The sequence below is a fragment of the Xyrauchen texanus genome, chromosome 13 (assembly GCF_025860055.1).
Source record: "Xyrauchen texanus isolate HMW12.3.18 chromosome 13, RBS_HiC_50CHRs, whole genome shotgun sequence".
In the NCBI taxonomy this organism is placed as follows: Eukaryota; Metazoa; Chordata; class Actinopteri; order Cypriniformes; family Catostomidae; genus Xyrauchen; species Xyrauchen texanus.
Window position 1 is genome coordinate 40129921 of NC_068288.1, and position 22183 is coordinate 40152103.

Consider the following 22183-nt stretch of genomic DNA (forward strand, 5'->3'; position numbering starts at 1 on the left):
AATACAACAAAATTAAGAGCAAAGCCACACGTTAGGTGTGTAATTAAGGCTTTATCTACTTTGTAAAACACATGATGTGAAATGTAGTTTTGTTGCAAATGCTTGTCGCTGCATAAACCAGCTACATGTTATTCTTCATTAACAGTACAAAAAATGCAAACAAACTAAATGGACAGTCAAAATCCTCAAGTAACTAAATTATTACCAATAACAATTTGCTTCCACCATGTTTCATAAATAGACACGGCCCCAACTTGGAATGTCGGGGCCACTGTGACTTTTTTGGTGGCGTTCATGTGAGCTCAACTCGTAAATATGATCATTCAGACATGACTTGTACACACCAAATGCAATGCTGTTGTCACATGACCTGCACATGTTGCATTTTTAATTTAGAGAGTGTGGTCCAGATATCAATCATCTTTGAAACAAAAAAAGATATTAGCCATCTTTAATAAATTTTGTTTTTTTAATATATATTTTTTTTATTTATTTATGTATTTATCATTGTTTGATCATTATTTGACCAGACTGCCATATGAGAATACATTTTTATAAAAAAATAAAAAAGGGATTAAAAATGCAACACAATTTAGCATTGTTTACAATTGAAAAATGCTGTCTAGGTAGGCAGCACTGATTAACTGGCACTCAGACTTTTATAGCCAAAACCAAACAATAATTTTAACATTTTAGGGAGGAATGTTAATATGCATTGGATTGATTACAGAATAATCAATTATAGCAGTTATATCCAGTGCATTGCACCTTATTTTTTTTATGGCAGTATGGGAATGTAAAGCCGGATGTGTTGTATGTAATATACCAATACAGTGTAAATTGTCCCTTCAGTAAAATATTTTTGAAAATAATTTTGAATCAAAACAAAAACAATTAAATCTTATTGAACCAAATCATTACCACATTTCAGATTTAATCTTGTAGTGTAATTTAAAGAATCATAACCAAAATAAAATGTTTATTTAATCATAAGTCATATATAAACTGGTGAGCAAAGGTTTGGAATAATTTACAGATTTTGCTGTTTCAGAAGGTAATTGGTACTTTAATTCACCAAAGTGGCATTAAACTGATCACAAAGTATAGTTAGGACATTACTGATGTAAAAAAAACCAGCACCATCACTATTTGAAAAAAGTAATTTTTGATCAAATCTAGACAGGCCCCATTTCCAGCAGCCATCACTCCCAACACCTTATCCTTGAGTAATCATGTTAAATTGCTAATTTGGTACTAGAAAATCACTTACCATTATATCAAACACAATTGAAAGCTATTTGGTTCGTTAAATGAAGCTTCACATTGTCTTTGTGTTTGTTTTTGAGTTGCCGCAGTATGCAATAGACTGGCATGTCTTAAGGTCAATATTAGGTCAAACAATGGCAAAAAAGAAACTGCTTTCTTTAGAAACTCATCAGTCAATCGATGTTTTGAGGAATAAAAATTATACAACGCTTGAAATTGCCAAAAAACTGAAGATTTCATACAAAGGTGTACACTACAGTCTTCAAAGACAAAGGATAACTGGCTCTAACAAGGACAGAAAGAGATGTGGAATATGTACAACTAAACAAGAGGATAAGTCCATCAGAGTCTCTAGTTTGAGAAATAGACACCTCACATGTCCTCAGCTGACAGCTTCATTGAATTCTACCTGCTCAACACCAGTTTCATGTACAACAGTAAAGAGAAGACTCATGGGTGCAGCCTTATGGGAAGAATTGCAAAGAAAAAGACACTTTTGAAACAGAAAAACAAAAAGGTTAGAGAAGGCAAAGAAACACAGACATTGGACAACAGATAATTGGAAAAGAGTGTCATGGATCTTATTCCCATTGAGCATTTGTGGGATCAGCTAGACTGTAAGGTCGCGTGAGAAGTGCCCGACAAGACAGCCGCATCTATGGCAAGTGCTACAGGAAGTGTGGGGTGAAATGTATCTGGACAAACTGACAGCTAGAATGCCAAGGATCTGCAAAGCTGTCATTGCTGCACGTGGAGGATTATTTGATGAGAACTCTTTGAAATAGTTTAAGAAGTTCTGAACATTTATTTCAAATTGTAATAGTAATTTTTCACGTTATTAATGTCATGACTCTACATTGTGATCAGTTGTATGCCACTTTGGTGAATAAAAGTTAAAAAAAAATACCCCATAAGATCAAAATCTTTACATTATTCCAAACTTTTGGCCGCCAATGTTTATACAGTTGAAGTCAGAAGTTTACATTCACCTTAGCCAAATACATTTAAACTCACAATTCCTGACATTGAATCGAAGAAAACTCGTCTTAGGTCAGTTAAGACAACAACTTTATTTTAAGAATGTAAAGTGTCAGAATAATAGTAGAGAAAATTATTTATTTCAGCATCACATTCCCAGTGGGTCAGAAGTTTACAAACACTTTGTTAGTATTTGGCATCATTGCCTTTAAATCGTTTAACTTGGTTCAAAAGTTTTGGGTTGCCTTCCTCAAGCTTCTCACTATAAGTTGCTGGAATTTTGGCCCATTCCTCCAGACAGAAGTGGTGTAACTGAGACAGGTTTGTATGCCTCCTTGCTCACACACACTTCATTTCAGTTTTGCCCACAAATGTTCTATCGGACTAAGGTCAGGGCTTTTGATGGCCACTCCAATACCTTGACTTTGTTGTCATTAAGCCATTTTTCCACAACTTTGGAGGTATGCTTGGGGTCATTGTCCATTTGGAAGACTACCTGGCTGGTGGCTTGATATGTTGCTTCAATATAGCCACATAAATATTCTTCCTCATCTATTTTGTGGAGTGCACCAGTCCCTCTTGCAGCAAAGCAAGAAAGTGTTCCAATGTGCACTTGCAAACTGGAGTCTGGTTTTCTTATGGCGGTTTTGGAGCAGTGGTGTCCTCTTTGCCGAACAGCTTTCAGGTTATGTCGATATAGGTCTTGGTTTACTGTGGATATAGATATTTGTCTACCTGTTTCCTCAAGCATCTTCACAAGGTGCTTTGCTGTTGTTCTGGGATTGATTTGCACTTTTCACACCAAACCACGTCCATCTTTAGGAGACAGAATGTGTCTCCTTTCTGAGACTACGTGGTCCCATGGTGTTTATACTCGCGTACTATTGTTTGTTCAGATCAATGTGGTACCGTCAGGCATTTGGAAATTGCTCCCAATGATTAACTAGACTCATGGAGGTCTTGGCTGATTTTTTTTTTTCTTTTTTCCATGATGTCAAACAAAGAGGCACTGAATTTGAAGGTAGGCCTTAAAATACGTACACCTCAAATTGACTCCAAATAGTCTATCAGAAGCTAATTGTCTGAAGGCTTGACATCATTTTCTGGAATTTTACAAGCTGCTTAAAGGCACAGTTACCTTATTGTATGTAAACTTCTGACCCACTGGAATTGTGATATAGTCAATTAAAAGTGAATCAATCCGTCTGTAAACAATTGTTGGAAAAATTACACATAAAAGCACAAAGTCTTAAACGACTTGCCAAAACTATAGTTTGCCAATATGAAATCTGTGTGGAGTGATTAAAAAAAATTATTTGAATGACTTATGAGATTTAATAATATAAATTCTAACTTCAACTGTATATTGTGTGTGTGTGTGTGTGTATGTGTATATATATATATATATATATATATATATATATATATATATATATATAAATAATACAATAATATAACAGAGTTATATAAAAGAATGTCAGTAAATCAGTTTGGTGCAAATCATTTATTCCTCTGGGATCATATTTGTTCTTACATTTTGTAAAAAATAGATAGCAGTAAAAGCTAGGGTAGAAGGCTGAAGTGAGGGGTAACAAATATTATGTGTAACTGCATACAGCATATATACCATTCTAGACACCAGAGTAGGATGATGAGACCATATCCACACAGAAAAGTAACCTGAAATGACTTGTATAAATACAACACTCACTTTGGCACAACCCTATCTCTGATCAATTGACAGCACATTCATATATGATGGCACCTATTGTGTTGACAAACAGCAAAGCGATGCTAAACTGAAATCAAAATGATCTCTCAGCAGAGCGGAGAGCTTTGACAGGCTACATACTGTTCAAGGGATAGTTCACTCAAAAATGATTGATGACGGAATTTTTATTTTTGTGTGAACTATCCCTTTAAATAATGATATCTTCTGACTCAACTTGAGATGGAACTTTGGACTGTTGAGTTGCCAAATTTAGTAAACAAAAAACACAATTGATCATCTGGGAAAAGTGCAGCTGCAAAGCAGCATTAAATTATTCAGTGTGTAAAGCATTTGAAGCAGTGATCTAGAGGGCGTATATGAGATATTAGGGGGACTATTTCTGACTCTGTACACTGGTGTCATGGGAGGTATTTGTTCAACAGCAAGAACCTTTGCTAAACCCATTAAAACAAGCTTGAAGCCCTCCTACTATACACAAAAGGAGGCAGTCTCTTCAGCTGAGGTCAAACCGTGGCTTTTGAAAAACAAAAATATAAGGACAGACACTTTTTTTTTTTAGCACACTTCTCGAAGGACCATGTGTCTTGTCCCTGCCCCTTAACTCAGGTTTACATATGGGCCTCTCTTAGCTTGTCTCTTTGCTTGTAACGCGAGCAGGAGCAGCGGCATGCCATGTCTCTAAGCGTTCTGCATCTCTTTGCCGATCTTGTAGCTGAGGATCTTGTTCCAGTCGATCTTGGTACGGGTGACAGGGAGCTGCCGGCGTAAGGCCTTGAAGGTGGTGTCAGACATGGTCTGGTAGTTCTCGCTGATAGCCGTCTGAAAGGTAGACGAAATGTAACTTTAGGATTCTTCACACATTACAGGTACGACTCAAAAGACGTTATAAGTAATAAGATATTAAACACACTTTAGCTGTGACTATATTCACAATATAGCACAATCACTACCATGGTACTAGTTTTTGTAAGGGCTATTGCTTTTATTAACATATAAAACACTGTGGTACAGCGATGGCATCAGATGGTAATACCATGGTACTGAAGTTCATGTACAATGATTTTTACATGGTTCTCCAAGGTACTTCCAAGAATACCATGGTATTACCATGGCACACATCCAAGCAAACATGGTAATAACATGGTAGTACTGGTAGCACTTTATTTTACAGTACTATTCTACATTTACTTACTATATAATTACAACTACAGTCATTACTAGGTACCTAACCTCAACCCTAACCTTAACACCTATTAAGTACACGTAGTTCCTAATATTACTCAGTACTATCTTGGGTAAGTAATTAAGTGACTGAAAAAGTGGGCGGGCACTGTTCCGCTCTATTGCTTTTATTAAAAATGTCATTAAAATACTATTAACCACATTCATAAAGTACTGGAACTAACCAATCACAATCAACTTGGGAACAAACCTGATATTCATTTTCAGCATTTTCTATGATTTTGACGAACTCCTTGGCTGTCTGGACCTCATTCTGTTTGAGAGAAAGTAATATAGATAATATAGATAATAGCACTAGCAACATCAAGGTCATGGATTTGATTTACATGGAACTGTAAGTAACGCTGAATTGTAATGTACTTTCCCTCTAAATCTCTCAAATCTTGTAATGAATTTTAATGAGAACTGAATTAATGCATATTGTTAATTAAAAATGTTTTTTGGAAGAAACGCAAAGCCTGTTTAGGTTATCTTATTTTGAAACCGTTTTGGTAACTTTTGTGAACAAAACCAAATATAACTTTCACATGCAATATTTTAACACATTTTAATTGACCAGTAATTGATTAAAGCACACAACTATGGTCAACAAATGATCACATTTTCCCTTTGCATGGTGAAATGCCACAGGCAAAATACAGTCACCTCATGGGAAGAATTTCTCCACTTGGATTTTGTGTGTAGTTCAAGTTTTTTGACAGGCTAATTAGCTGTTGACCAATAGGAGGTTACTTGATTTGGCAGTGAACTCCATGTGGGCAGTGTTTGGTTCACAGCTACATTGAATATTCACAATGGACAAACATACCAAGAATGCCAAGGATCTGAAAAGCTGTCATTGCTGCATGTGGAGGATTTTTTGATGAGAACTCTTTGAAGTAGTTTGAGAATTTTTTTTTCAAATTGTATTAGCAATTTTTTCACATTAATAATGTCCTATCTATACATTGTGATCAGTTGACTGCCACTTTGGTGAATAAAAGTACCAATTTCTTTCCATAAGAGCAAAATCTGTACATTATTCCAAACTTTTGCCCGCCAGTGAATGTGTATATATATATATATATATGTGTGTGTATATATATATTTGGGCTGATTAAAATTTTTAATCGAATTAATTACATGGTGTCCCAATTAATTAATCGCATAACAAATATTTGTTGAGAAAGCCCACAATAATTCAATATATAAAGATTATACATATTTATATCAATATATAATTATACATAGTTATCTTATATATATATATATATATATATATATATATATATATATATATATATAATAAAAATATTCAGATAATTAAAATGCATTACATTCTTGTTGCAGAAGAGTTAATCATTGATAAGACAATACAAAAAGCGGCTTTAGAATACAATGTATTGTTTACTACCATATTATTGAACATAAGTCAATCATTGGCACACAGTTCACAGCAATCCATTTCACAAGTGAATTTGTCAATCAGTTCGAGATTTATTATGAGGGTTTGTTTAAGAGCCCGCCAATCTACACCTGCGTCAGACATGCTTGTGTAGGATCTTGGGTGCGTAAACATAAAATGTTTAGGTCACTGTGTCTAGTTAAATACGGTTTAATACTTCATCTTTAAACACATCTTGAGATCCCGTAGTTCGCATTTGCACTCCTTCAAGTGTTTTGAACGCAAGAACGTAACGCATGTCTGTGTAGTGGGTTGTTTTCTTCACTGTATAAACTGCGTGATGCTCATACAGCTGAAATTTCACTTACTGCCCTCTGGAGTAAATAGGTGGTATTACAAGCTTGCATTTCTCAGGAATCTTCCTTATTATGGTGCGATTAATTGCATACATTTTTTAAACGCATTATTTTTTGTCAAATTAATTGCACTGAATTAACGCGTTAAATCGACAGTGCAATTAATTTGACAAATATATATATGCATATATATATATATGCAATTAATCAATTAATCATATATATATATAGATATAGTCGTGCAAAGGTAAATGTGACTGCTGCTTTACAAATTATTTGGTGGTTACTACTTACAACTTGACTACATTTACTCGATAATGCTCATCCATAATGAATACCATCAATTTATACAATATTAATCTATTATTTCTATCCAGAAATGACACAACTCACCTTTAAAGATAGTTCACACAAAATGATTGTGGTGATTATGTGCACTTAACATACACACCCAAAGAGGAAGCAATATATTTAACTGGCTTAATCAAAGAACTCAAATTTAATCACAAACTAGAGAACAAACAGTTTCATCAGATGTCCCAAAAAGACGTCATTTGTTCTCTCAAGTAACATATATTAGAACACCACACCCATTTTTTATTACAAATGCTGTTCAAAGTCCTTTAATTACGGCAACAGGAAGCATGAACACTCACAAAGAACAAAAGGGCTCAAGTTGAAAAACTTACAGTGACAATCAAAGACTCCTGCACGTCCTTGTGGCTGACTAGCTGTACGTTTCCATCCTCATAGTAATGAACCTGGATCTTTAACACTCCCACCACCTGAGCAGTGGCCTGAGAAATGGAGAACTTCCATTCCGAACGGCAGCGCCCATTCCTGTATGCAGAGATATGGAGGTTCAACAGGATAAAGATTACACAGAAATGACTGTACTGCATTATTACTTTGCACTGAAACGTTAGAATTCCAAATATTTTTGGTATGTCTATAATGTCAATTACATTGTACGTTCTTTACAAGAAGTTAATCTTATGACTAGATATTTCAGTGTGTTTACTTCAGTTTGACAGGGAAAGAGTAAGAGAAAAAGCTAGTTTGTCAGGTAAAGTGTGTAGGCGACCTTAGCTTTCTAGTGCATCTCTTCTACATTCAAAAGAATGGTGTACAATAGTTGCTAGTTACAGTAGGGTCATGATCCAGCCTGGGGCGGAGCCCATTCCATTCCATTTAAAGATCAAGCGTAAATACATTCTGTCCAAGTTAGTATTCTTTATTTTTTGTCTTTTTGTATTTTAAATTATTAGAGTTACAATGAAGAGGCAAAAGTAAATTACTGAAAAGACAAGAAATGGAATCTGTAATTTGCAAGCCAAACTTGATCTGGCATCACCCTTATGTGGACTAGGTCTCCAAGATAATAAAAGTGCTTCTAGTGCACCATGGCAAAGAAACGTACTAAATATTTTTCTAACAATACAGAACAAAACGGTATGCCTAATAGATCTAAAAGCTCAAAGTCATACAATTTAAAATCCAGACAGGTGAATATGAATAAAAAAAAACATTACCAGAAGTTTTTGGGTTGAAACTGATGACCCTCGATACAGGCAATGATGGTTTGTAGTCCATCAATGGTTTTCCCATAAACCTACAAACAACAATACAAGAACTTTCAGAAATAGTGCAACATATTTTCACACCCAAACAGGCAAACTTCTTTATTAAAGCTGAAGTGTGTAATTTCTCTGGCACTGAACGGAACTACAAAAATAAAACATTATTTTCTAAACAGTCGAAACCACCTGCTGCCCCCAACAGATAGTCCCACCCCCAACTCACACCATTGGTCAATTCAATGTTGTGGTGTAGGGGCTAGATGAGTTTCTCAAAACAAAGATTTCGAGAAAATTAACCTACAAATTACTTAGTTATCTTTGCATATAAAGCTGGGACAGGGAAAACTACTTGTTGCACACTTCAGATATAAAGGCACAGTTCACCTCAAAATTAAAATCCTGTCATCATTTACTCACCCTCATGTTGTTCAATCACATTTATTGTTGTGTGACTTCAAAATTGGCGCATTGCGTTTGGCATGACGGATCTTGAATTGATAAGCTTGAATATACGCAAGTTTGAATAAGATTTGAGAGCCATGCCAGAGGGGAAAATTTCAAGGGTTAGTTCACCCAAAAATGAAAATTCTCTAATCATTTACTCACCCTAAAGCTATCTAAGATATGTATGACTGACTATCTTCTGCAGAACACAAACAAAGATTTTTAGAAGAATATCTCAGCTCTGTTGGTCCATACAATGCAAGTGAATGTTGGCCAGGCCTTTGAAGCTCCAAAAAGCAGATCAAGTCAACATAAATTTAATCCATAAAACTCGAGTGTTTAAATCAATGTCTTCTGAAGTTGGTTTTGGGTCAGAACAGAATTTTTTTTTATACATTTTCCCTGTATATCACACTGAATTCAGCAGTGGATCTTTTGCTTTTAATTTTTAATTTCAAGAGGGGAGTCTCCAAATATATACACATTCTTCTCACACAATGGCTTAAAAAACGGGAGAGGTGGCATATGCAATGTTCGTTGTTGCTAGGGTAGACAACTTTCCAGTTTTAGCTGGGACATCCTGTATATTAGCAGGCAGCAAAACGTCCCGTATTGACGTTTGACCTCCACTCTGGACGGGGGACCTCCACTCTGTCTCGAAATGCACAAAATACTCATGCGTCCTGTATTCTCGAAAGATGTTCAAAACCTTATTGCATTGTGGTGCTCGCATATGGTGTGGGTTACCGCATCTCTTTGGGTGGGTAAAGCCAATAACCTTGTTATTGCAAAAAAGGTTTGCGCTGCTTTCACTGCCCTGTAACATATATATGACATACGTGTTGGTGTGTTTCAAATCATCTGATTTGACAGGTGTGTTTCATTCAGAAGTGATCATCCCTATGCCCTGTTCCCCTCAAAGACTTCGGAGTGTTTCGGAGGGCTAAAAGTTTTGCTTGTAACAATCCTACAGCGTGGCCATCATTAAAGTTTACCTTTCGAAGTGCCCTGCAAAGAAATCATTTATGCCATTTGGAAATCAATATATGTCTTCTCGTCACAAAACCTGACGTAAGAACCCATTGTGCACAACAAATAAGGAAAAACACTTGATCTCCAAAGTGACCTTTAAGAATGGTTTGATTAACAAAAATAAGATTTTAAACCAACTATGAACATGGTTTGGGTGAGGCTCGTAAAAATCGGATTTTATGTTTTTGTCCTGTTCACACTAAAAAACCTAAACAGATTGGAGTCTGATAGGCCAAAAAAAATATTTTTTAGATTTTTCGGCATGTGTGAAAATAGTCATGGACTACTTTTATAGCACTTTAATGATGCTTTTTGTCTTTTTGGGATCTTGACAGCAAGTGGTCACTGTCTAATTTCCTTTTATTGAAAACAGCAGTTTGGATATGCTACAAAATATTTCCTTTTGTTTAGGGATGTCCAGATACAATTTTTTGGAGAACAAGTACGAGTACCATTACTTCATTTTTGGTTCTTGCCAATACAGAGTACCTGTGCCCCTCCCACCACCCCAAACTCCATTTCAACAGATTATTTACATTTTATCATCAAAATGGTGTTTAAATAAATTGCTTATGAATGCTTATTTACAGAACCTCACAGCACAATCCAAAATTAGAGTTATATTTTGTCAAACAAAGAGCTACAAAACAGAGCTTCATAGATGTTAGATACTGCTTAAGTATAATACAATTAAGACTGATTTATTATTATTATTAGTAGTAGTAGTAGTAGTACTACAGTGAATATTACATGACTTTACAGTAGTGGTATATTTGTCAAAATTTTCCTATAAATGTACCTTTCATTTTGACTGTACTTTTATTTTGAAGTGTTTCTGTGTTGTTTTACCAAGGAGCTCTGACGTTATGATGGCAGCTTCCCACTCTGGAAAAGCCAGTCGCTATTTGACTGAACGTGGTTATTAAACCACAAAATGCTGCTATTTAATTAAATAAGTATTTACTCTGTATGTGCCTCAAGCTACAACATGAATTTGCACTCTGTTTACTGTCATCTGCTACAAACAAAGCATGTGATGCTCATGATGGTGTTTTCCCTGTATGAGTTAAGGAGGAGCTTTAAAAGGCATGAGGACGGAGTGAACACAACACAGTCTCCACACATTCACAAGCGCTCACATTTGAATTGCATGCAAACTATATATTTATCTCATAAAAAATTTAAAAAACGTTTTTCAGTTAAATAATCTAACTAGGACATTACGTGATTTTAATTTCTGGGCTGAATGTTTAAATGACATTCGTATGTCAGATGGTATTGGTTTTTGGTATCAGAGCAATTTTACGTGTACGACCAGTACATGAGTGCGGTACTGGACCAGATACCGATATCGGGACATCCCTACTTTTGTTGTTCCATGAAAGAAAGAATGACATAGGGGTTTGAAATGACATGAGTCTGAGTAAACAAAAATGTTCATTATTGGGTGAACTATTCCCTTAGTGTAAACAAAGATGAAACAGAAGCTAGAGAACTCACAGTGCAGACTCCACTGGGGTAGTGGTCTTTGACATAAGCCCTCAGAGCTTCGTCGCAAGCATCCCTCCACAGCCTGAGAGCTGCCTCGCCCTCATAGGATTGAGGGTCACTCGACTCTTTCCTCAGGTGGTCAAATTTGAATGACTGTTTCTTGCGAGGGTCAAAGAACCGGCCTTGACCGAGATCTCCATGCTCTGTGATCAATACCTGCAGATGGGGACAGACTGTTTCTACTAATGCATTTATAGTCCGGTTTGGGAGAAACAGTCTCACTTTCTGTTTTCTGACAGTGGTGGAAAAAATTACAGTGATTTTTTTAGTTTTATGTGATTTGCATTTGAGTGCAAAAATACACATGTATTCTACCTTGCCTGGAATACTAATACACAATGGATCAGAAGTTCATACAACCCAATTACAAAAAAGGAAAAATGTGAATAAAAACAAAGGAGTGATCTGCAAATTATATTCACTCTTTGCTATATCGAAAGCACTACAACTACACATTATATGATGTTTACCTTGTAAATTTCATTGTTTTTTATTTACAGTCATTTTAAATCAGTTGATTGCAAAACGCTCCAAAGTTGAGACCGGTACAATTTAAGACTAATAACAATTTGACAAGTTAAAATGTTAAGCAGATGTTAAACATGTGAGGCAATTGTGTTATAGTACTGTATACTGTATAAAGAGCCTCCAAAACAGCCTAGTCCTTCAAGAGCAAGGATCGTTCAAGACTTGTCAATTTGCCAAGAGATGCTTCAGCAAATAATCCAGCACTTTGAGAACAATGTTCCCCAAAGACAAATTGGAGGGATTTTGGGCATTTCATCCTCTACAATGCACAATATAGTTAAAGGTTTAAGGAATCTGGTAAAATCTTGGAGCGTAAAGGGCAAGATCATTTCTGAGTGTGCGTGATCTATGATCACTCAGACATCACTGTCTTACAATACGGCAGTCATCTGTAATGGATACCATGAACGTCAAGTCAAGTCATGGGCTTGGGATTACTTTAGTAAACCTTTGCTAGTCAGCACCACTCGACACTGCATACACAGATGCAAGTTAAGACTTTACTATGCAAAGCGTTGCAGACTTCTCTGGTCTCGGTCTCATCTTAGATGGAAAGTAGAACAGCGGAACTGTGTTTTATGGTCCAAAGAGTCCACATTTCAAAAGCTTTTTGGAGAACACAGCCGTCTTGTTCCCTGGGCCAAATAGGAAAAGGGCCATCCAAGCTGTTATTAGCATCCAAAAGCCAGTGTCTGTATGGGCCAGGGGTGTGTCATTGCCCATGGCATGGGTAACTCGCACATCTGTTAGGGCACCATGAATGCAGACAGATATGTGCAATTATTAGAGCAGCATATACTGTCACCCAGCACCATCTTTTCCAGGGATGGCCCTACATTTTCCAGCAGGACATCTTCATACATACTGCCTGGATTTCAAGTGCATGGCTGTGTAAGTAGAGTGTGGGTGCTAGAATGGCCTGCTTGCAGTCCTGACCTGTCTCTGATTGAGAAAGTGTGGTGCATTATGAAGCACACCATATGGCAATGAGGACCCCATACAATTGTGCAGCCAAAGACCTACATAATGTATGAAAGGCGGAAAATTCCACTTTCTAAACTTAACTAACTTATGTATTCAGTGCCTAAATGCTTAATAAGTGTTATTAGAAGAAATTATAATGTTTCACAGTGGTAAACACTCGACTGTCCCAACTTTTTTAGTGTGTGTTGCAATCATCTGATTTGAAATTACTGTACATTAAAAAAAATTATAAAAATATTCACAGGATAAAACATCCTACAATGTGTAGTTGTAGTGCTTTCAATTTAGAAAAGGGTGAATATAATTTACAATCACAAATTTTTGTTTTAATTAGCATTTTTCATACTGTCCCAACTTTTTCGGAATTGGGGTTGTACAATAAAACCAAGTTTAAATTCAATAAGCAAAACTTTATGATACTTAAGTGAACGTGTTAATCACCTGATCTTCTTGTCCATCAAGTTTAGCAGGTGTGAACTGATCCATGTTGTACTGGGCAAAGGCACTGTCACAAACAGAGAAAACAAACATTCTAGATACAACTACAAGCTATTAGATTAATGACTTCCTACATTTGATCTAATTTGATTCCCTACATCAGAAGTTTTTGATAAAACCAGGAACAGTACTTAATAAACCAGGGAGTGGTGGTGGCGTAGTGGGCTAAAGCACTAAACTGTTAATCAGAAGGTTGCTGGTTCGATCCCCACAGCCACCACCATTGTGTCCTTGTGTCCTTGAGTACTTAACTCCAGGTTGCTCCGGGGAGATTGTCCCTGTAATAAGGGCTCTGTAAGTTGCTTTGGATAAAAGCGTCTGCCAAATTCATAAAAAATAAGCCACTTTTCTAAAGATCTATTCATATTGTGAAGGAGTTTAGAGGATTCTACACTGAAAGATACACTGCACTTGTGAAACCGGAGGAATCTCCATTTATCCATTTTAGTTGTAGACAAAAAGATTATCAACAAGACATGGGATATGCAATCATAAACAGCAAGAAAACAAGTCTACTCACTGAGCCGCCCCTTCCCTGAGCAGATTGTCATTATTGAGCAGTAGCCGCACGTCTGAAAGCAAAGAAAAGGTGTCATGTGATACTCTGTGAACATTATAATGTCAGTGAGTGCACACTAACTCAAAAGGTATAATCATTTATGTGAATTCCTCCCAAAATACATCTGACTCTTTGATGTTTGTATGTGATGCATGAACTTTTTACCATTGAATACTTCGTTGAACTCTCCGGGGGGAGCATGGATGACAAAATTTGCAGCAATACGGACCTGTGGATAAATAATTATAAAACAATTAAACTAAACACGTCAGTGCAAAACTCACCAACATGATGTCATGGCACTGCTATGTGGTTGCTAAAATGCTTCTTAACTATTATTTTCGAACTTAAGAACAAAAGTGAAGAATATTTTGTATTCCTGAAGACTTTGACAGTACGCTAATTCAGATGCACCAGAGTACGTACTGCATTTGTTGAAGAATGTATTTCTTGGCCGTGAAAAAAGTATGTTCTTTAGTTATGCAGGTAAGCACTATGAATACAAACTTCGAATGGGAACCTGGGCATTGTACCATTACCAAACATATGGTGTTGTCAAAGCAACAGCCAAATATGTACTCAACAATTAAATCAATTACTTGCAAAACAAGTACAATTTAAACACAAGCAACTTTCTTGGTATGAATAGCACTAAGGTTGACTATATATATATCATGTTGGCAATATAAAGTGTCAATGGATAGACATTTTGCTTTATTGTGCGTATTGCGATATGTAAATATCTGTGTGCGTATCCATCAGTTGGCAGGGATTCATGTGAGACTGAGAGAACTGAAGAGACATGGACAGGGTTTTTCAGGCATTGAAAATTTAAATTAACTACAATCTTTGGAGTCCAGGAGGCTTCCCGATATTTGTGTTCCAGTAACAGAAGAGCACAGAGTGGGATCATTCGCTCTACTCATAATTGTGCCGAACACCTTAAAGCTTTTACCTTAAAGGTCCCCATTATTTCAAGAATAAATTTAAGGAAATGAAACTTTACATTTATATTTTTATGGGAACTATATATATTAGCCAATAGTTTACGTTTCAGCAGACATTATGTAAGCAAATAGTAGGTGGCTGCCTAAATGATACCCCACCTTAAAAGGAGAGTTCACCCATAAATGAAAATTCTCTCATTATTTACTCACCCTCATGCCATCTCACATGTACATTACACATGTATGGCTTTCATTCTTCTGCAAAATACAAATTAAGATTTTTAAAAGAATATTTCAGCTCTGTTGGTCCTCACAATTCAAATGAATGGTGACCAGAAACTTTAAGGTCCAAAAGGGAGTACAAAAGTAATCCATACATCTCCAGTGGTTAAGCAATATGATAGGTGTGGTGAGAAACGGATCAATATGTCTTCAATTTCACACTGCAGTGTGGAAGTTACTTTAACTTTCTGCCACCTGGTTGGGTCAAAGGTGGTGATTGATAGTAAAAAAGGACTTAAATATTGACCCGTTTCTCACTCACACCTATCATATTTATTCAGAAGACATGGATTTAACAACTGGAGTCTTATGGATTACTTTTATGCCTCCTTTATGCCATTTTTGGACCTTCAAAGTTCTGGTCACCATTCACATGCATTGTGAGGACCAAAAGGGATTAGATATTCTTCTAAAAATCTTCATTTGTGTTCTGCAGAAGAAAGAAAGTCATACACAACTGTGACGGCATGAGGGCGAGTAAATGAGAGAATTAAAATTTTTGTGTGAACTACAGCATTGCTGATCATTAAAGTAATTGTTAATGGAGAGCAGTGCATAATTTACAATTGCATTAAAAGTGCCATTTCATCACTGTCAGTCAGTTGCATGAGAGCATGCTCTCTTGCTGTCTTTCTCACACACATATACAGAGTGCAGAGAGAGATATAGAGAGAGAGAGAGAGAGAGAGAGAGAGAGAGAGAGAGAGAGAGAGAGAGAGAGAGAGAGCTCTCATGCAATCGATGGTGAGAAAATGAGACTGACATGAATGTTGGTTAAAAGGAAAATTGACGTGCTTGATTTAAGCTGTGTTCTTTCATGTTCCGTGAAATTTAAAATGACAGACAACATTTTGAATTATCAATGTTTTTCAAATCGGTAAATGACGGAAATATTTTTGTATGCAATCTCAACATTCTCTCAAGCACACCTCCCACTTTCTTGCGTGGCAAACTCATAAAATCACCCCTCCGTGACGCTTTATGCAACGCTTGTCATGTGAAGGGCAATGCGGCCCTGGATGTTGGCGTTGAACGGAGCGTTGATGCCTTAATTCAACTCATGTAAAATGTGCTTTTCAATGACGAAAGAACATAATTGAAACTCAAAATTATCATTATTTGGCTATTATTTCCCTCTTTTCTAATAAAACGCACGCTCAGCACACTGAACGACTCAAACTAATTAAATGACATGTTCATACCATTTTTCGCAATTTATGAGTGTCCAGAAGTGGTCGCTGAACTAATAAGTTAATAAAATTTGTGACGCAGAAGCAAGCCATGCAAAATACCCTTAATTTTTGCAGCTAATTGTGCACAATTGTGCAGTTAATTTGCTCTACTTGAATCATTAAAAATCACTGCAATTGGTGCTTTAAGCTAATTCTTAAAAATATATATATCCCCGGAAATAAATTTTTTTAGACCAGTGATTCTCTAACCTTCCCCCCCTTCACGAGTTTGCATTCCAGTAATTTGCTGTGACATTGCAAATTTGTTGTTTTTTCATTACCCAATTAGCGCTCTTGCCACCTGTGACCTCATTACAGAGCATACCTATGTGACTTGAAAGTTGGGTGGCAAGGCAAAAAAAAGGTTGTGAAACACTGACCTAAATAACACTTATCAGCTAAATGAAGATGCCATCTCTGCACTTTCTTTGACAAGAGGTCAAATGCCCTCCCCGACAAGTTTTGAGCAAGTTGCCATGTAAAATCCAGGGCCGAATTCTCTTAAGGGCCAATGACAGAGTCCTGGCTACAGCTCCATGGCATGGCAAAAGAAAGGTCTTCATTCTAGACCATAGACTGTAAAAAAAGATGGACGACGCCCATTCGCTCTTTTCCATTGGTGAGAACTGAAGCCACCAGTGTCTTGATATGGCGCTGACATCTTGGGACTTGAGTCTGCGCAGTTGCGATTTCGGGACCAGACCTGCGCAGTAGTGAGCAGGAAGTAAAGCCGCGAAATCAAGGCCCCGCCCTCACTCTCGCTGAATCAATCGCAAGCACACACTCCTGCACTTTTGACTTATGACGGTGTGAAATAATTAATTATAGAAATTTAGATATTAAATTTAAAGCTCCAATCTCCTCAGTCCTCCGAAGATCCCGAAAAAAAGTCAATTGGTGCTTCAGTGACTACTTCGCTCAGAGAACCTGTCAATCACAGCTGTCAATCATGATGTCATAGCATCAAATAACTAACTAAAAACAAACTTATTTTGAAAACAAACACTTGAAATTACATCAATGTGATAGAAACTACAGTAAATGACAGAAACTATCTTTGGAAAAAGATATGTGAAGTGTAATTTAATTGTTTAGTTGGTCTCACGTCCCGTTGAATAACATGGGGAGGCGGGGTTTATGACTTATACTAGGACCAGTCACCGGGGGGCGATCGAGACGTTTTGGCTTCACTTTTTGAGGGCTTGTGCGGCACACTTGTTCTAGACCCCTTCCAGAACTTCCGAGAAAGAATCCTCTCTGGGTTGGTCTGTACTAACAAACCTCTATCAGTCCAATAGCTGACAGCTACTTTACAGGCCAAAATATACTTCGGTTTTCCATGTGCTGGTACGTCTCATGCACAGTATGAGTAAAATTTCATTATCAGAACAGACTGATGGACTGTCTGTTTGGAGCCTAGTTTTTGCAGAGATGCGGACAATGTGTGTTACCGGCACATGCACCTAGCTTTGACTGTGTTAAAAGAGTATCTCAAAGCAGTCGTAGTCTGTCGCGTCAAACGGGTCCATATGGGCTCGGAGTCAAAAGTTTATACTTTTAAAAGTCTGAATGCTCTGAATGAGAGCACACTGAAAAATGTTGTGTATACCCCAGTCTTGAGCCACCAAAGTGAAAATAACAATGTGTCTTCATGTTTTTGTGACAACTGCAGTTTCTCAGAGAGACAGAGACTCATCTCACATACGATGCTGTGAGTGATGCAGGTACTAAAAACAAAATGTTTTTCATTTTGGTTTGTTCTGAGCAGAAACGGTCATTTTTCTTACCGGTTCTGGCATTCTACAGCCTCCTTTCCAAATGGTAACCAGTTAGAATGAAATAAAAAATCTTTAATAACTTTCTTTTTAAAATGACAGTACTATGCGCTAAGGGGTTGGTGAAATACCAGTTACAGTGTTTCCAGATCTCACGACAGAAACAAGGCACCTGTTTTGGAAAAGTAAGTTCAAAATATGAGCCTTGCCTTTGTTCCAAATTAGTACATTTTCAGGACAGAAATCGTAACAAGTTTATACAGTAGCGCATACAAAATAACGTCTTTTTAATAAACATATTCTGAGGTGTAGTGATTCACTCATAACAGAGTTATGTTAGATATGCTGCTAAAACAATGTCATTAATTACATACATTTAAAATATTTTAAATTAAAATAGCATTTTATAAAAACAATACTGTCTCTGTTTATATCTAAATATTTAAAAAAATAATACATTTTTATTTGTAATGCATGCTTATTCAGTTAAATAATGATAATTTACTGATTAAATGAAATCAGACATGACATTTGACAGTAGGATTATATCCCCCCATAGCATCATTATCCGTAAAAATCTGCATATATATATAGTAGATTAACATAGAACTATCATTAAACCCCAGTAAACAAATCACTCTCCCGCATCAAACGGACATTCGATCTCTAGCGCTGAAAAAGCACATCTCTCTCCCGCTACTTGTTCGGTACTTCGTACAACACATGCAACTGCTGTGCAATCGTATTTTAAAACTCCTTGTGTGCAATGAAGCATTTCATTGCATATTTCCATTTGTATGCCCGCATTATGTAAGCTGAGGATGTTGGGCATTGGATAGAACAGAAGCTAAAATACTTGAATACATTTTTTTTTTTAAAGTGTCCCATCTCCACGATGCGCATCGTCACATTTTTTAACCGCAATGTATCGTGCCAAGATAAACCGTTACACCCATGTTAAAATATATCCCCAAATATATTTCAAATGTTCATTTGGCCACCTAATATCAATTAATAGCCTAAATCTCTCTCCTGTATGCACGCACACACGGCATGGACGCGTTTGGACTAAACGACTTTTGCGTGCTGAATATTATTATTTTTTATAACATTAGTTTTTAAACAAGCGGTTTCCTTCAAAATGAAAGCGCATACTTTTATTCAACTAAAAAGAGAGACGCCTCATTTGTTTGGGCAACAGTTAAGTGATGCAATTCTGAAAATGTACTTTGATAAACCCTTTGTTCTTTGGTTTCATGAAAACATTATCTGAACAAAATTAACTGGTTATTAACCGGTTACCAGGATTTTAAAATAATGTTTTCACTGCAGAACAATTGAAAGGGTTTTAGTTCTCGTTTTCGGAAATGTTCTGTAAAAATTGCGATATTCAAGTAGTATTTTAATAGTCGATTAGTTGATGCTGAGTGAGTACTCGATTAGTCGATTACTTGTGCACATCCCTTAGAGTCAAAAGTATATATTTTTTTTATAAAAATAGGGCACAATACAGTTTCAGGACAAGAAAGAAATATTTAGGGAATGGCCAGTACATTTTCTCAATTCGACTGCTATTGGCAAATGTGGCAAAAGATTCATTTTGGACCCTGTTTTTTATTTTTGCAGGATGGCAATGGCATTAAACATTTTTTTTTTTTTAAACTTAACGGGAGCTGTCTGTCGAAGCAAAGTGTTTAGGAACCCTGCGAGGGAATTTGCTTCCTTCTACAGTCACACGTTCAAACAAGTTTATCTTAATTACTGATAGACTGTGAGGTGAAATCAATAGGCTACATAACTGGGGTTGCATTAGTAACAGGCAGGCACACACAGAATCTGCATCTGCCGAATGTCATTGCAAAAATTTGACAAATCCCCCCCTATCCCTTATATATATATATTTGCTTATTAAATATTGAACCTTATTTCATTGTGCTTTCAGCTATCACTATGAATCTAGTACTTTCAGCTCCATTTAACACTTTGCACCTTGTTTTAAATCCATTTAGCAGAAATGTTGTTAATAATACCAGCGCTGAATTCTAAATTATGCTCAATCTTTTTATTCAGAAATTAAGTTTGTGGTCACGCTATATCCGAAAATGCAGAACCACGCAAGGGTGCAACACCCTTACCACATTGAAAAAACTGTTAAACCACAAGAACCCTGTTTAGTGGTCAGATTCTCCCTCTTGTTGACCACTTAAAAGGAAGGAAATTGTTGATTTTCAGTTTAAACTTAGTGTGGTGTGTTGACATACGTGCTACAAAAAAAATTAAAAAAGGCTTTCTTAGAAGCTTGACAAAATTGCTTGTGACTGGCAAAAATGAATGCTTAACGATGAGTTCAGCAATCTGATGCTCTACATTTATCCTATAATAGGATTGTTAATCCCTGATAAGATGACAAACCATGGGTGATAGCAATTAAACATAATACAGAAGTAAATCTAAGGTCATTGTGCTTTTTACTTTTAACATAAAATACTTGTGCCCTGAAGTGCAGGACAAGCTGGGCAACTTTTCATATTTTGACTCACAATGACATACTAAATTTTATATCAGTGGGATCTTTTCAAGTCTATACTGCCTAATCTCGATGCGATCAAGCAGTGTGCAGCTGCAACAATCTTTCCACACAGAGGCATTTCTGAAATGCTTCTTCTCTCCTTCAACTGGCCTCAACATGACTGTTTAGGGTTTTGCAGGCGCGGAGGGAAAGAGTGCGCAAATTGGAACAGCCTGTGGCTTGCTTCAGCTCGAGGGCAGAGGGTGGGAAAGCGAGACAGGAAGAGCCGCTTGCATGTAAGAGACCGCAGAGGGGCTGGGTCAAAGACACTCAGCTGAGAATACAAACAAGACCAGAACACTTCACCCCTGAGGCATAGCTATTCATATATGCAAAATGACAAATTAAATGAATCCTTGTAAACAGGACGAGACGACTAAACCAACTTCACAACACAAACGTAGCCTGTGTCAACATAGGGAAACTGATAAGAACTAACTTCTTAGCCTATATAAAGCACTTAACTATCGTAAGAGTCCAAATGAGATAATACAGAAAACTAGAGCAGGATCATAAACTTTAATATAACATATGTTTATCATAAGACGTTTATCCTAATTAAGTTTATATCAATAATAATTAATGCATTTCGCCTTATTTAGATGTCCCATGAGTACGAGTCTCCACCAATAGTCTGTAAACTCAATAATTCAAGTAATATTAACTGGGAAACTGCAAATACAACAAGTAGAAGACGTTCTTAACATATACTAGTTGAGTATAACTGATATTAATGGCTAATCTCAATCGCCATCTAAACAATCTGGAGAGTGTGAGAGCATCTAATAGATCGAGTTTCATATACGGTTACAGTTAGCCTGCTAGCTTCCTTAGCGCATTCATCGCCGCGGATATAATAGATTTTAAAACACCCAACGTGCCTCATATACATTAGAGCGGTGCAGGACACTGAATAAAGTATATATGTATAAATAATAGACCAGGGAAGATACATCAGGAAGTTTGAAACAACAATCACATACCTTCTCCTCGTCGGAAAGCTGTTCCTCAAAGTCCGCCATTTTGGCTCGACTGGACCTGCCCTGTCAAATTGCATGGGAAAACAATCATGAACATGACAACATAGTTTGAAATTCCTTACATATTTTAATTTAATTAAAAAAAAAAATACTGTGGTTAATTGTATTTTGTTTTAGTGCACTTTATGTGCACATCAAAAGCTAATAGAGTGTTCATTATTGTAATTTTGACTTCGATTTCTATAGGTTTAAAGGGATCTTTCA

General features: G+C 36.5%; 1 protein-coding gene across 1 annotated transcript; it reads right to left on the reverse strand.

Annotated features, from left to right (window-relative positions):
- Window positions 1–3739: 3739 nt before the first annotated feature.
- LOC127653905 (F-actin-capping protein subunit alpha-1) lies at window positions 3740–21982 on the reverse strand. The gene is made up of 9 exons (XM_052140751.1): window positions 21923–21982; window positions 14300–14363; window positions 14096–14147; window positions 13519–13582; window positions 11515–11721; window positions 8491–8570; window positions 7648–7798; window positions 5409–5471; window positions 3740–4795 (listed from the first exon to the last, which is right to left on the reverse strand). Exons 1-9 carry the CDS (start codon window positions 21959–21961, stop codon window positions 4655–4657), a joined length of 861 nt encoding a protein of 286 aa, XP_051996711.1. The 5' UTR covers window positions 21962–21982; the 3' UTR covers window positions 3740–4654.
- Window positions 21983–22183: the final 201 nt, after the last annotated feature.